This window comes from Cetorhinus maximus, chromosome 4 (assembly GCF_964194155.1).
Source record: "Cetorhinus maximus chromosome 4, sCetMax3.hap1.1, whole genome shotgun sequence".
Lineage (NCBI taxonomy): Eukaryota > Metazoa > Chordata > Chondrichthyes > Lamniformes > Cetorhinidae > Cetorhinus > Cetorhinus maximus.
In genome coordinates, this window is record NC_135882.1 from 61,233,098 (window position 1) to 61,250,318 (window position 17,221).

General features: G+C 41.0%; 1 protein-coding gene across 3 annotated transcripts in view; it reads left to right on the forward strand.

Annotated features, from left to right (window-relative positions):
• kcnv1 (potassium voltage-gated channel modifier subfamily V member 1) overlaps nucleotides 1-17,221 on the forward strand; it is an 88,798-nt gene that overhangs the window by 50,666 nt on the left and 20,911 nt on the right. For all 3 annotated transcript variants that reach the window (XM_078540208.1, XM_078540209.1, XM_078540207.1), the window contains one exon: nucleotides 9,023-9,991. In XM_078540208.1, the coding sequence (XP_078396334.1) occupies nucleotides 9,046-9,991 (946 nt within the window). In that variant the 5' untranslated portion in view covers nucleotides 9,023-9,045. The remainder of the gene's footprint in view (nucleotides 1-9,022; nucleotides 9,992-17,221) is intronic.

Below are 17,221 nucleotides of genomic sequence, written 5' to 3' on the forward strand. Positions count from 1 at the left end.
AGAGGAGACCGCATTGGGAGCATGCTTCAATTATACAGAGCATTGGTGAGACCACTTCTCGAATATTATGTGCCATTTTGGTCTCCTTATTTAAGGAAGGATGTAAATGCATTGGAGGCAGTTCACAGGTGGGTTACTAGATTGATACCTGGAATGAGCGGGTTGTCTTATAAGGAAAGATTAGACCGACTGGGCTTGTTTCCACTGGAGTTTAGAAGAGTGAGGGGTGACTTGATTGGATGTGGAGAGGATGTTTCTTCTTGTGGGAGAATCAAGAACTAGGGGTCACTGTTGAAAAATAAGGGGTTACTCATTTAAGACAAAGATAAGGAGAATTTTTTTTTCTCTCAGAGGGTTGTGAGTCTTTGGAACTCTCTTCCTCAAAAGGCGGTAGAAGCAGAGTCTTTGAATATTTTTAATCTATTTAGATTCAGATCAGCCATGATCATATTGAATGACAGAGCAGGCTCAAGGTGCTGAGTGGCCTACCCCTGCTCTTAATTCGTATGCTCGTATGTAAGTATATAAGATCCTGAACGGTATTGACAAGGTGGATGTGGAAAGGAAGTTTCCTCTTGGTGAGTTCAGAATTAGGGGGCACTATTTTAAAATTAGGGTTGCCCTTTTAGGACAGAGATGAGGAGAATTTTTTTCTCTCAGAGTGTTGTGTGACGTTGGAACTCTCTGCCTCCGAAAGCAGTGGAGGTGAGGTCATTGAATATTTTTAAGGCAGAGGTAGATAGATTCTTGTTAGGCAAGGGAATCAAAGGTTATTGGGGGGTAGATAGGAATGTGGAATTCAAAACACAAACAGATCAGCCATAGTCTTATTGAATGGCAGAACAAACTCGGGCTGAATGGCCTCCTTCTGCTCCTATTTCCAATGTTCATCTGTATCACATTGCTCTTTATGGGAAGTTGCTGTGCGCAAATTGCCTCGTTTCCTGCATTGCAACAGTGTCAGGAAGATATAATAATTTTCATAATGTTATTGGAATTTATTGTAAAGTAGAGTAATAGTGAGGTCTGTGTCTATGGGTCTGTGTGTGTGTGTGTGTGTGTGTGACCTAATTGAATTAAAGACAAGCTGGTCTGAAGTCTTTGATGTAAGAAGAGAAGCTAGGCTTGAAATACTAAATAAGTAAACATGGGTGAAGTTTTAGAATGTGAGGTGTAAAGGGAATAGCTGCATTTTTAAATAAACCAGAGTAGCTTGAATTCAAAAGAGGGGGTGAAATGTCACACCCAGAAAGAAGACGTTAAGAAATAGCGAGCAGGATTTTCCGCACCCACCCGCCGCTCGATCTTCCAGTCCCGCCGCAAGGCAATGGACTTTTGGATGGGGCGCCATCTCGCTCGCAGCGGGTCCTGCCCACGACAGGGTCGGAAAATCCCAGCCAGTGTGTTTATTTTCCCCAAGGATTACTAGTAAAATTAGTAGTATGATAGATTTTTATTATTAGAGAGATCTAACACAAGTGCGAAAATTTTACAGCATCTAAGCCTCAAACTGCTGCCTACAAGGAACTGAAACTGAGAAAAACTCACTTTGAATTCGACTGTTAAGGGTGTCGTATTACCTTGCCTGGGTCTTTTAAAATCTATGTGTCTTACTGTTGCCTTAATGGAGGTGTAACTGGGAGTTAGATTTAGCAGGGGAGATTTGAGTTATCGTAGTAGTAAGGTGTAGACCTATGTATGTGCTTAAGATAAGTTATTCAATGAATAAATGTTTAATTTAGTTTTGTAAAAAAAAAAACAATAAGGCTCGGTGGTCTTCTACTACTGAATTCAAGGCAAGCATCTTGAAATAAATATACAAATTGCAAAAGAGCTGTGGCAATTGTTTCAAGTTTCCCTTTGGGGTTTGAGCAGCTCACCATTTACCATTGGTTGTGCCATAACAAAATTGGGGGCTCTTTGCAGAATATATTTCCTACTCCATGATTGGTTTGGAGTTGGTGAACCTTAAGGTTGTGAGAATGGCAAGCACTTTTAGTTCTAGAGTTGGTGTGAAGTATTTTTAAAGTGGTGACACTGCAAAATGGCTGTATCCATGGCTAAAACCTTATTGGAAGTAGAAGATGTAATTCTGAATGGGTTACTAAAAGTATCTAAGGGTATGCTATCAGAGTTGGCAGATAAGTTGCTGTTGAGGTTACCTGTAGGGGCAAAGGAAGCAGGCATAGTTGAAGTGATAGCACAGCATTTAAAGCTGGAAGTGATACCTGACACTAGTGAGTCACAGCTGGAGGTAGTGAGACTTCAGTTAGAAATGAAGAGGCTTGAATATGAACAAGCAAAGGAACTGAGGAAACTTGAATTGGAGGCAAATGAAAAGGAAAAAGAATTGGTAATGAAAAAACTTGACTAGAGGCAGCAGGAAAAGAAAGGGAAACAGAAAGATTATTTCAAAAAGAAATGGAAATGCGAAAAATTGATCTTCAGAGGCATAAGTTAGCAATGGAAGAGAGAATGAAGGAAAGAAACAAGAGTGTACCTGTTTAAAAAGCTGAATTTTAAAAAAAGAGACATCAGATGCTGAGGAATGTCCTGATGATGAGAAAACCTTTAACCTAAAACCCAGTGGGGAGATATTTAAATTTGTACAAGTTCCTCTGAAGTTTGAGGAAAGCGATATAGAAGCATTCTTTATTTCATTTGAGAAGATAGCTAGTAAGATGAAATGGCCACAGGAAAACTGGACATTGTTGTTACAATCCAGGTTGGTGGGTAGAACACGTAAGGTTTATGCTTCACTGTCAGAAGAAATGTTAGTGAACTACGATGTGGTAAAAAAGGCTATTTTGAATGCATATGAGTTGGTTCCTGAGGCAGACAGGCAGAAATTTAGGATATGAGAAAACAGCCTGCGTAAGCTTATATTGAGTTTTAAAGAGTAAAACAAAGTAATTTTGACCAGTGGATAGGATCCTTAACGATAGAGATGATATATGTAGCCATTAGAGAGGTAATTCTTTTGGAAGAATTTAAAAATTCAATTCCTTCAATAGTGGGAACTCGTGTGGAGAAACAAAGGGTTAAAATGGTAAGACAAGCAGCAGAGATCACTGATCATTATGAGTTAGTTCATAGAGCTAAACCTTTTTTTGTCACCCTTTTAAATCTGAGAAGAATGGAAAGTGGGAAGGTGAAAGGAAGGTGGGTAGTCAGGGAACAGGAGTAGATGGAAATTCCCTGGAAGTTTTTTCTCAGAATAAAAACAAAGATGCTGAGAGTAGAAGTGACATTCTAAAATTGAGGTGTTTTCATGTAATAAAGTTGGACTTAGGAAGTGTGTTGGAAATTGCAGCAAAAATCTGTTGGGATTATTGGAGTACAGAAAAGTTCTGGAAGTCAAACTACTGTGGGTTCTGAGGTTTAGTCATAGGGAAAACCAATGGTTTGTGTACAGGTAGAACAGGAAGAATAGCGATAGGTAAAGAAGTGGGAATGTCTTCACAATTTACCCAAGAAAATTCTGAGGAGCAGGTTGCAGAAATGTTTAAAGATTTTGCATGTGAAGGGAAAGTCTTTCCATGTGTACAAGGTGAGGTAGGTAAAGATATTAAAATTTTAAGAGACATGGGGTCTAGTCAATCCTTAATGTTGTGGGATAGTGACATTTGTTGTGCAGAGGGAGTATTGCAGGAATAGGTGATAATAAGTAGGGTTCATGGAGATGCTAAACCTATTCCATTGTAGAAGGTCAATTTAAGGTGTAAGTGGAAAACGGGAGAGGTGATTGTTGGAGTAGTGGAAAAATTGTCCATTGCAGGGATTCAATTTATTTTGGGTAATGATATAGAGGCCTTATCATGCTTCAGTAAATGAAAGCTGTAGGGAAGTGCACCAGATGTGTGCAGTGCCTATTGTATTTGAGCAGCCTATAGAAGTGTTTTCAACAGAAGTGTTGCAGAGAGAGCAGCCCGGGATGTTTCCAGATTATGTGGTAACAAGATCATAGGCTCATATGTTGAAACAAGAAGACCAGGAAGTTCAAAGGCAGAGGGAAGGTAGCTGGCACGGTGTTTGAGAACATTGTTCAAAAGGAAAGAACAGAGGACAATTCAGATGAGGTGTTTAACTCAAGGCAGTTGGTAGACTTACAGGAAAAGGATATGCAAATAAAATAATAATATCATACAGCTTGCTCAGAAATAGAGGCAGAGTGTGTCCCAGAGTGCTATTACCTTAAGGATAATGTTTTAATGAGGAAATTGCGGCCTTATCATGCTTCAGCAAATGAAAGCTGGAGGGAAGTGCATCAGATTGTAATACCAAATGGATATAGAAATGAGTTTCTGGGGATAGCTCATGAATGGGGGAACATTTAAAGATATCACAGCAAGTGATGAGAGTGAAGGCAGACAGTAAAGCTACAGCCCATAGTTTTGTTACTGCGGAGAAAGTGCTAGTTCTGTTACCAGTACTGGGTGACTCATTAAAGGGAAGATTTAGTGGGCCTTACAAGATTAAAAAGAAACAGAGTCAAGTAAATTTTTAAATTAATACTCCAGATATAAGAAAGAAGCAGAGTGTGTGTCCTGTAAATATGCTTCAAAAGTACTTTGACGGGGAAGAGGACCAAAAGGAGGTGTTAGTAGTGGTAGATAAAGAGAAAGAGGAAAAATGCAGCATTCTGAAATTGATTTTCCTCTAATCAAATTGGATAATGAGGGGGTACTTGAAAATTTAAATGTAATATTGAGTTACCTTCTAGACAAGTATCAACGTGATTTGGAGAAGCTATTGCAGTCACATAAAGCTATTTGTGGGAATAAACTGAGGAGGACAAATTTAGCTATACATGATGTATGTGTAGAAGTTTCATCTTTGCTAAGGCAACATCCTTATAGATTAAATCTGGCAAAGTTATCACAACTACAGAAAGAAATTGAATTCATGCTTCAAAATGATATCATTAAGTCTAGTTGCAGTAACTGGAGTTTGCCTATTGTGCTGGTATCGAAACTGGATGGAACACAAAGACTGTGAGTGGACTATCGAAAGGTGAATGCAGTGACAAAAGCAGATGTATATCCTTTACCACAGTTGGAAGATTGCGTTGAGAAAATGGGACAATCAAAATTTATCACAAAGATTGACTTGCTAAGAGGATATTGGCAAGTACGGTTATCGGAGCGAGCAAAGGAGATATCGGCATTTGTGACACCACATGGACTATATCAGTTTAAAGTTATGCTATTTTGTATAAAAAATGCACCTGCAACATTTCAAAGACTGACAAAGTCATTGCAGGTCAGAGCAAATGTGCTGTTTATATTGATGACTTGATAGTTTTCAGTTAAATGTGGAAGGAGCATTTACAGCATCTGGAATAATTGTTTTGTCAATTACAAGAAGCTAATTTGGTGATAAACTTGACTAAAAGTGAATTTGCAAAAGCCCAAGTTACACATCTAGGCCTTACCATTGGGCATGGTAAAGTGGCTCCAAGAGATGCAAAAGTCAAGGCTATCATGGATTTCCAAGTGCCTACAACAAAATGCGAAGTTTTGAGATTTCTGGGCATGAATGGGTTTTACCAGAAATTTGTACCAAACTTTAGCCGAGTAGTTGCTCCATTAACTGAACTATTAAAAAAGAACAAGAAGTCTCAATGGACACAGGGGTGTCAGAAGTCATTTGACAGTTTGAAAACAGTATTAACTGTAACATCAGTTTTGGCAGTACCCAATTATACCAAGCAATTTAAGTTGGCCGCTGATGCAAGTGGTATAGGCATTGGGACCGTACTGTTATAAGAAGATGAAAATGGAATTGAAAAGCCAATAGGGTATTTTTCACGAAAGTTGTATGTACAACAGGTCATATGGTCTGTTATAACTACAACAGATATTCAACAATCAAAAAGGAGACTTTGGGATTGAGGATTTTGAGATTTCAGTTGCAAACAATTCATCAGAAACAATTGTTTACACAGACCATAATCCTTTAAAGTTTCTGGACATATTTTGAGACAGAAGTGCAAGGCTATTCAGATGGAGTTTATTACTGCAACCATTTAATCTACAATTATACATGTGGCAGGATGAGAAAATCTGATTGCAGATGCATTGTCAAGAGTTTGGAGCATTAAGGGAAAATTGGACATTTTTAACCTGGACACTGGACTGGAATGATTTCTGTTGATATCAAGGATTTATATATGCATTGTTATGTTAATGCATGCATCTGGTAATGTAATAGTTTATTATGGATCAGAGTTAACATAAGGTTGGTTCAGAAAATGAAACCACCTTTTTAAATTATGACGGTTCATTTTTTAATAAGGAGGGGGGTGTCAGGAAGATATAATAATTTTCGTAATGTTAGAGTTTTTTGTAGAGTAATAGTTGCCGTCTGTGTATATGGGTCTGTGTGTGTGTGTGTATGTGGGACTTAATTGAATTAAAGACAGCTGGTCTGAAGGCTTTGATGTAAGAAGAGAAGCTAGGTTTGAAATACTAAATAGGTAAACATGGGTGAAGTTTTAAAATGTGAGGTGTAAAGGGAACATTTGCATTTTTAAATAAACCAGAGGAGCTTGAATTCAAAAGAGGGAGTGAAATGTCACACCCAGACAGAAGAAGTTAAAAAACAGTATGTTTATTTTTCCCCAAGATTATTGGTAAAATTAGTATCATGATAGATTTTATTATTAGAGAGGTAAAGTCCAAAGAAATAGTGAAGCAATGGGAATTTGCATTCAAAGGGGAAAATATGTATAAAGGAGAGGAGGCTGTGTGTAAGGGCAGGCATTTTAAGTTCTAACGCAGTGTGAAAAGCCTCTAGCATCTAAGCCTCAAGCTGCTGTCTACAAGGAACCAAAACTGAGAAAAACTCACTTTGAATTCAACTGTTCAGGATATTGTGTTACTTTACCTGGGCCTTTTAAAATCTATGGACAAAATTTTTAGCTCGATGGGTGGGCATGTGCCCAACCCGCTTGAGCGTAAAATGATGCACATTGACGTCGGGCGAGCGTCCTGACGTCAATGCACAGTCGCGCGATATTTCATTCGGCGGGCGCATGTTGGAGTTGACAGAGTCACATGAGGGGACATGTTTTATTACATTATTTATTTCTTTATCTTTTTTTGAAAATGCTTCATCACCCTGAAGCAGCTCTGTGCCTCAGGTAGATTGGGAAGCACACACTCGCATGCATACATGAAGGCTGCACTTGCCCCGCCCACCCTCCTCCCCCCGCCTGCACAGGCAGCGCTAAGCGCTGCCATTCATGTTTCACACTGGGCAGCCTTGATTGGCTCGCCAGCGTGAAATCGCCTTCCAGCCTCAATCACGGGTGGCAGTCAGCTTCCCTCCCACCCCCACCAAGCCCGCCCAACAAAGGCAAGATTCTGCCCTATGTATCTTACTGCTGCCTTAACAGAGATGTAACTAGGAGTTAGATCAATCGGGGGAGCTAGGAGTTATCGTAGTAATAATTTGTAGACCTATGTCTGTGCTTAAAATCATTTCCTCTATTAATAAATGTTTAATTTAGTTTTGTAAAAAAACAATAAGATTCAGTGGTCTTATTACTACTGAACTCAAGGCACACATCTCGAAATAAATATACAAATTACGAAACAGTTGTTTCAAGTTTCCCTTTGGGATTTGAGCAGCTCATCATTTACCATCAGCTGTGCCATAACAACAGTGAGTACATTTTGAAAGTTCTTCATTGGCTGTAAAGCACTTTAGACATCCAGTGGTCATGAAAAGAATTATATAGATGCAAGTTTTTCTTTTCTCAGTGATATTATTAAAATTTCTTGCATCATTTGAGGATTCACCATAATACATTTGTAAAAGAAAATTTAGCACTATGCAAACTGATTGACCAGACCTACCTGGAAGGTTTTGTATTTACATTGTTAGTGCTTTGTAGCATCCACAATTAGCTCCTTACTTCTTTTGGCTTCACTGGTCTAGTTACCTATTTCACTGCCTTTTATTTTTTGAATTGTTGTACTGATATTATCTCAATGAGTTTTCACCTCTTGCAAACTTTTTAAAATAATCTATTTGACGATTCTCTTAATTATCTCCATTCCCTCCCCCATACTTGATTCGGATACTAGATTACACTGAAGCTTTAATCTGCCATTGATAAAGCACCTGCTGTGTATTTCTATCTGTTCCTGTTTTGGGTTCAGGTGTCCAGTATTTGCAGTTTCTTTTTTTAGTGTTATTCTTGTTGGTTAGACTCATCCTTTCCCAATGTAACGAGTGTACCTTCAGTCTCCAGACATAAACCATATAAGGATACACTAAACACATATTGAAAAATAACACAGATTGACTTGACTATGCCAGGTCAATTATTTCCCAGAATATGCATGTTTACTGGAAGAACCATTGGCATTTGGAAAGCAGCACTTCCTGAAAATTTTCAAATACATATAAGATGAAGTGGCATATACCAAGTTAACAGATGCCAAGCAGAATTTTGAATTCAAGGGACAGTTTTTCTAAGAGAATCAGAAGGACAAGGTCATTAAAACTCTAAATTTAACATCCTGAATGAGCTCATCAAGGATTTTACACCATCATGTGTTCCTATTGATTCTATGTACTTCAATGAAAGATTAGTCCAGTTTAGTCAAACTGAAGAAACATGCGCCGCAGAATGCTTTCCTCCTGTCTGTATTGTCTGCACAGTTGATGACGCAGACATTTTTGTGCTCAAGTTACAATAACCCTTTCCACCAGCCTATGTAAAGGACATGTCATAAAAGCTCTTGTACTGCTGCTGGGGAAAAATGTTAAACATTCATTCAAAATCATATATCACAGTAATGAGCACATGTGCTGGAGACATTTACAGTTTTACTAAGTTTAAAATCCAAAAAAAAGTTTGAACATTGCTGAAGGAGCTTTTCATTAAGCATTTCATGTAATCTATTTTCAGACCTTAATGGGTAATGTGTAATGCAATGAAAAGGGATGTGGCAATTTTATTAATGTTCATATGTGTCCTAACAAAGATAATTTTTAATTTATTTACCAGGTCATCATCAGTGACCATGTACCATGAAGTCGCCCAATTATTCTCCTTGGTTAGTTGAACAGAATGAAGATAATTGCTCAGCTTTCTCCCTGGAATCCAATGTTTTCTGCAGTGAAGAACACCTGAATAAAAATCGTTTAAACGTCTTTATCATAAACGTTGGTGGCAGCAGATTCATTTTGTCACATGAAACTCTGTTGTCCTACCCTGAAACGCGTCTGGGAAAACTGGCTATGTCTGAACAGGATTCTGTTCTGGAGCTGTGTGATGATGCCAACTTTGTGGACAATGAGTATTTCTTTGACCGGAGTTCTCAGACATTCAAATATATCATAAATTATTATAAAACTGGAAGGTTGCATGTAAATGAAGAACTTTGTGCAATGTCCTTTTTGCAGGAAATTGAATACTGGGGAATAGATGAGCTTAACATTGACATTTGCTGCCGAGACAAATATTACAGACGGAAAGAAATTAATGAAGCTTTAGACATAAAACGAGATACAGAAACAATTCAGAATGAAGAGGAAGATTTTTCTGGAGTGATTTGTGAAAAACTAAGACAAAAACTATGGGTCATGTTGGAGAAACCTGACTCTTCAAAGCTAGCTAAAATATTTGGAATCCTTTCTGTTGCCTTTGTTCTCGTTTCCATTGCAAACATGGCTCTCTTTTCCCTTGAATATACAATACTGGAACCCCCTTTATTGAATGCAGTTGAGTATATTTGCATCACATGGTTCTCTGCAGAATATCTACTGAGATTCTTATGTGTGAAAAACAAGTGCAAGTTCCTTAAGAGCCTGGTGAATATCATAGACCTCATTGCTGTGATTCCATTTTACATCACTATGCTGGTGGAACAGCTTTATGGAGGCTCCACAGAATTGGAAAATGTGGGAAAAATTGTCCAGATCCTGAGGTTGATGAGATCACTACGTATGTTGAAGCTTGGAAGACACTCAACAGGTAAGCTCAAATGGGAATTCTGCCACATAATATATAAATCCAAAGTATTAGCTTTAATACAAATGATTAGAAAAAAACAATTTAAGACATAAAGGTGGACTTAAAGTTACCAGCCAAACAATCTTACTGTGCTATTCCAATGTTCTCATGACTGGCTTCCATTGTCCATCCCCCATAAACTTGAGCTCATAGAAAACTCTGCTGCCCATATGCTATTCTGCACCACTTCTGTGTCACCCACCAGCCCCCTGTACTCACTCACCTACATTGAGCCCTGGTCCACAAATGTCCCAAATTTAAAATTCTCATCTTTTTGTTCAAATCTCTCCACGGCCTTGCACCTCCCAATCTCTGTAAACTCCTCCAGCATTAGCTTTTTATATAGCACCCACTCCCTTCACCAACCATTGACAAGTGTGCCTTCAGCTGTCTATGTCCTAAGCTCCGGAACTTCCACCTTGGAACTCTTTGCCTCTCTGTATCTCTCTCTGCTTATAAAACCTGCCTTATACCCTATCATAATAACTAAGCTTTTAGTCACCCCTTCTAATATCGCCATCTTTGGATCGTTATCCATTTTAGTCAGATTATGCTCCCTGGAAGCACAATGCAACCTTTTCATATATTAAAGGTGATATATAAATGCAAGTTGTTGTTTTTTTAAGTTGCTAAATTACAATTGATGCTAACACAATTCTCAAAACATAGTTTAACAGATATATTTAGTCACATATTTGAAAATATGGCTTTTGGTCAGCTAGAAAACAGGTATGCAGACTGGCATTTCAGTAGTCTTATGGGACAGTTATGATGCACTATAAATGCCCATCATTTCCGAGTGAAGTTTTCTTTGTTACAGGAAGTTGCGCATTATTTGGAAACTGCAAAGGGTTTTAAATTTGAGCTGCATTATTGTATGAGCAAGTGATTGAGCGGCATAAATAAAATCTCCTACCACGTTACCTGTCATCCTGATTACCCACCATTTTCCAGAACAGTGCCGTCAATATTTGGGTGTCATTGTCTTTAATTTTATTCAAGACTAGAACAATAATGTACCATTCAGATTAAAGCATTCATGGATAAAATGAAATATAATAATAATCAGTATAAATAGATCTGTTTTTGTAAATTTGGATGACATTACATGAAGCAAGCCTTGTTAAACAGAAAATTAAAATAAGGTAAAGCGACTGAAATGGATAATGGTTTCACCTTCGAGTTCTGAAGAAGTCACATTGAACTCAAAATGTTAACTCTGTTTCTCTCTCCACAGATACTGCCAGATCTGCTGAGCTTTTCTAGCATTTTCTGTTTTTATTTCAGATTTCCAGCATCCACAGTATTTTGCTTTTATTTTTTGTGTAAAATATTGTTGATTTCACTTCCAAAAATTACATGCTGAAAGTTTAACTCTCCAGGAGGAGGCTGTGGAGAAAATTTGATTTAGATCTCATTTCTAGATGGAGTTGAAAGTGCCAGCAGTATGAATCATTTCATTCAGCCTCAGTACCATAATGATACTTGTGCTAATGTACATTGTGATATCAGTGATTTGTAATGTCATACTAGAGTTTTATGTAGTACCCCATTTGCAATCTCATACATCCTTTTTGGGCATATAGACTTGTAGACACCAACTTTAGCACAGTATTATATGGTTTGTCATTGATTAGCTGGTAGCTCCACAAGAAATAGCAAAAAAGTCTATGATTCGCTCTTTATGTTGGACTGCTTGCTGCCAGGGGCTCCATCGGCTGTAGTCAACATTCTCCATTTTCTGCCCAGCCTTTACAAGCTCCAGCCTACACCACTGCATGGTGATTCCCAGCTACGTTCACAGCTCCTAAAACTAATTTTCATGTGGGGTTGCCTTCCTCAGTAATTTTCCTTTAGGATATAGCAGTGAAGGGGGAGGTACAGAGTGGAGCTAATAAATCGCAAGTCCTAAAATAAAAACAAAAAGTGCTCAACAGGAAACACTCAGCAGGTCAGGCAACATCTGTGGAGAGAAACGGAGTTTAATGGGCGGAATTTTATGGAGGCGACGGTGCTCTAGGCCACTGGCTGGAAAGCCAGCAAGAGTGTCTGTGTTGCCTCATTTCAAGAAGGCCCACCGCACCTTGTGCCACTCAGGCACACGGGCCAGCAGCAGGGCTTCCCCCAGGATCAAGGACCCCGAGGGTGGAAGTCCTGCCCACCAAGAGCTGCCAGCCAATCAGAAGCTGGTAGGTCTTCTGTACTCATCAGCACCACGGGAGAGGCAGTAGCTGATGCCGTTACTACACCCACCCAAGGCTTCAGATGGAGGAGGGTCCCAGGCGTAGGTGAGTGATGACAGGAGAGGGTTTTGGGGTGGAGGTTGCTGGGGCATGAGGGCTGATCGGCAGCAAGGGCAAGAGGTAGTTTTCAATAGGCCCCCCCTTCCCAATGCTCGGCCCCTCAATCAGGTACAGTGTAGCTTTGAGCAAGAGACCCCTCCGGAAGCCTGTTAGCAAACACACCGAGGTTTGCTTGTCATGCCCCCTGCATGACAAACCCCCCCACCCACTGCTGGGTTAATGGTAGTGGCTGCAAGATAAGCCTTTAAATAGGTATTAATTGCCAACTTAAGCACCTCAATTAGTGGTGGGGTGGGAAGGCCATCCACTGGAGCTCCACACACGCCACCCTCCCACCGATTAAATGCCACCTGCCACCAAACTCACCATGGGCAAGGGCACAAGATTCCGCCTATGGCCCTTCATGAGAGCTGCTTTTGAAATAGCTAGCTCTGCAAAGCTATTTGAACAGGCACAAACAAATTACAAGTTCCGCCCAAGGCTATTGTTGGCAGATTAATTAATTATTTTTGTATAAATTGTGCATATTTGTATGCCTTTATTATGTAGGAAACCTTACTTTGAGCAGTAAACTGTCAGTTCAGTGAAGAAGCCAAGATGACTCCTGAAACAAATTTCAAGAAGTACTTGAAGTGATTTAATTTTGAATTTATGCTCCTACCTAATGGTAGCTATTTACTGAGTGATGAATTTAAAGGATACTATTGTTTGGCAGTTTTTATCCCTGCTAGCTATATGTGTTAAGTTTTGTGATGGATCAGGTGTGATATGTCACTGTTTTTGAATCTAAGCCTTCTCTCTGTTAAATGAAAGTGTGATAGAGAAATTTGCATGGATTACAAAATTAATGTAACATGGGAGGTGTGATGGTAGATATTTCATAATCCTCAGGGGAAAAATGTAAAATATAAATATTTTCAATCACAACGTTACAGAGTTTGAAATTATGTGGTCCTACTTAGCTGCAAAATGCACTACTACTACTTTTATATGATGGAGAAAATTTGGGATGTCACGTTTGGTTATCTGTCTGATGGCCTACTGAGATGTCGAGTGGAGAAGTGAGCTGTCTCCCACAACAAATCTTAGTGGGTACAGCAATGTGATATGCTTCATGGTCTTGGACTCATGGCCATGGGCATACTTCGGGGTCAACCCTCATCTTCCATTTATAGAACAGGTGACCACATTGTCCATACGCTGTGTGGATTTAAGCATTGCCCATTGTCTTCAAAGGAGATCAAAACCAGTGACCTCTGCTGTTGGGTCAATGATAAGCTGTTGGTTTCTTGTGTTGCACACACCCCATGATTCCATCCATCTGGCTAAAAGGCTAATACCAGCTGTGTGAATATTAGCTGCTGTTTCCCAATACGGTTAGCACAATCTTTCTTGATAGGTTTTTCAATTCTTTGCAAATGGCTCATGACTTTTTTCATCTCCTGGAGCACGATGGCGTCATGGTGAATGACAGGCAGGGCAATATGGGGCAGAACAGGGAGTCTCACAGTTGGAATGGACTGAAGCATCCCTGACACGGTCCCAGTAGTGATGTTTAGCTACATGTCCATGACCTACGTGTGGCGCAGCAGTATTCCACAGCAGAGTAGATTAGGTTCACTGTTGCAGTGTAAAGTGTCTGGTTGTGCTCAGCATGATATTCCAGACTAGGTTCATTCTGATTTCCACTTCTTAGCCAGTATTGATTAGTTGAGGCGGATATGTGAGAAACTTGTCCAGAGTGACGGCCAGGTATTTTGGGTAGGGAGTCATGGGTAAGTCAGCTTCCACAGAGGGCGGCATTCAGTTCTTTCCTGGTGGTGTTATTGTTCAGCTGGAACACCAGCACAACTGTCTTTTCTGGATTGGGGCAAAGGCCTGGTCTGGATGTAGCACCCAATGTGTCTAGATTGCTAGTGAACGGCCTTCTTGTTCCCTCTAGCATTTATACATGCATTGATACTGACATAGATGAACTTCTGATATTTAGAACAGGGCATGTCCACTTTATAGATGTTGAAAAAGACTGGTGTGAGCACCAGCCCCTACAGCAAACCATTGTCCACTTTCCTTGTTCACTGGTTTCATCACCAAGATAATTGTGGAACTTACAATTGCTTCCTAACGCAAGGGTCCCCAAATTGTAGGTTGCAACCTCCAATGGGTTCACAGGACGAGTAATTGGTGTCATGAGCTCCAAGGCAGGAATTGCAGCTATGGAGCAGAGACTCAAATTTGACAATTCTGCTGCGAGGCCCCTTTAAATGTGCACAATTTTAGGCGTGGCCTAGTCCAATGAGCCCTGAGGCCCGATCACTGACAGCAACAGGGTCGGCAAGATGATAGGTGTCTTGACTGTCTTTTGTGCCTGTATCCCTGCTGTTTGAACCCCCATTCCACTCAACAAATCACCACCACCCCCTCGCCCTACATTTTGCACTCTGGGGTTGTACCAAGTGTGAATTAAAATAGAGTCACAGCAGAAAACTTTTGGGAAGCGTTGTGTTAAGGTGTTGATAAGCTAAAGAGTTTAGTTGCATTGATGATTGAAAACTTCAAAAGCAGACCTTTGTGCCAGACGATATTTCATGCCGATGACAAATCTAGGAAGACAGCCCTGCCTCAATGTTGGTAGTGAGTGCAATGACCTGCCCAGTGCAGCTTCTTCCTGAAGTCCACTTGCTCACTTGGGAGGGAAATTTCTAAAAGTGTTTTTATCTGGTTAAGGATGAGCCGTTCGATCGCCTGGTGACCATAGATAGAAGGGCAAAAAGATGGTATCTTTTTGGATCATAAACTAGTTTTCCTGGTTTTAGGATGGCAATGGCTTTGGAATGGTGCCAGACTTCTGGACTGTCCATATGAGGGGGCCACTCTTTCACACTCACCTGCTCATATGCATGAGAGATTATGGTAATTGTGTCATGAATGGACTCCTCCATTCCCTGAGTAAGAGGCTACATTGCCTCTGGAGACTGTGACTGTGCCCACACATCTCCCATTGCTGCTCCACCAACACCACTTTGTATATGACCCACAATGCTCAGCACCTCCAGCTGGTGAGCATGGCTGGAGTTGCCCTGTGTCCTCAATGCTCACATGTGAGGGCTGCCCACAGCAGCCTCTGTCTCCATCACCTGATCACATGTCATGTTGTGCCAGCCATTCTAAAGTCACCTGAGGCCCAAGTGAGGGATGTTTACCCATGCTTGATCCTTGCAACGGTGCTTCCTCAAGGTGCAAATCTCCCTCTGAGGTATCCATGGCCTCCACAATCAGCTGCTGGTTGCTACTGATCCTCCAGCATTGCCCCCGTGTAAGAGAGAAAACATCAGTTCATCTTAGCAGCTGCTTCAACAGAAATTTGTCAACACATCAAGTGGCATTTACTGGAAACAATTTCACAAAGTTTGAAGCTGCTTCATGGCGCATTCATGGAACAATCAATCAACTTTCACTACCTCTCTGCCACACAACAATCTCGCAATTGCTGACTGCTTGCACTGTAGCCACTCTTCCAATGTCAAGGGCCTCCTCCTCCATGAATATTGCCAGCTTGGCTGTTGCACCCCCTGAATGACTCCTCTTGTGGGTGCTGTGCGATCATTTCTTCTGCAGTGTGAAGGCGAAAAGTTCAGCTACAGTTAACCTTCCCATTTGATCATCATGGTCCAAAATCAGATGTGATAATCCTAGCATGGCACCAGCCCTAAGCTTACATTACCATTCTCCCAAGTATACAAAGCTTTGACCCCTTCCCTCAGGTGAGGGGTGGGACTGGGCACACATCTATACACTGGCTGCCTTGAGGCACTCCTTCTCAGACGTGTGCAGTTCCTTTAAGACCATCTTGGCTCATAGCTTGGCTTTGCATGTGACTCACCTTGCCAGACCTCAGAAGGTCATTGATGGCTTTCTGCACTGGACCTAAGTCCTGCTAACCATACTGTGGCTGCTGACTTCTCTGAACATCTCCAACTATGCTTCTGTTATTTGGCTGGCAGACCTCTGCCTGCCACTGTCCAGAAATAATATGTTCCTTGGGGCTCAGACCCCCTTCTAGCATGGCCTCCAGGGAGTTGTCAATAAGCCATGAGGTCATGAAAAATTGCCATGTTAATGCTTTGAAAGCCTGTTCCTCGAGGGCTGACATTCTCTGGCTGTATCCACTGCGATGCCGGACAGGCAGCCAGTAAATGGGACCCGCCACTTCCAGCTTCCGCCTCCTGATCGTGCCTGCCATCCATACGTAATTGGTCGAACTAATTGGTCACCTCCAGCAAGACGTTAACCCGCGTTGCATTCCAACCTCTAGTGGAGCCAAGGCGCAGAAATGGTCTCGATGTCAGGGTGTTGACAATTTCAGCAAAATCCAGCCCATTGTATGTATGCTGTGCATGTGTGCATGGGTTGTGAACTGGAATCATAAGCTTGTCATCAGTGGATAGAGTTTGTCACCCAATAACCAGCCTTTGGTGTGCCATGATGGCTGAAATACAGGTGGCAAGCAGGCTGGTCAGAGTGATGGCATTGTGACTGCTGGCAGGATACTGGGCATTAACTGCTTGATAAACATCTAATAGTCACACAACAGCTGCTGCCGGGAGAGCAGAATCTGTTTGAGCTACAGTACATGGACAGAGTTGATATGCACTCCTGCGCCGCCACCCCTCTTCCCTTCCCATCCCCCCACACCCGCTACGCCACCCCCTGCAAAGCAACATGGGTAAAATCAATTGCACCTTACACCACGAGGAAGCCTGTAAACCATGCAAACCCTTGTGCCTGCTCCACCTGCTTCTCTTTGGCAAGAAGGAATTGAATGAATGTACCTCTCAGTGACCTGCGTTATGCAACAGTGCCTTGCAAATTGCAAGATGTTGCTATT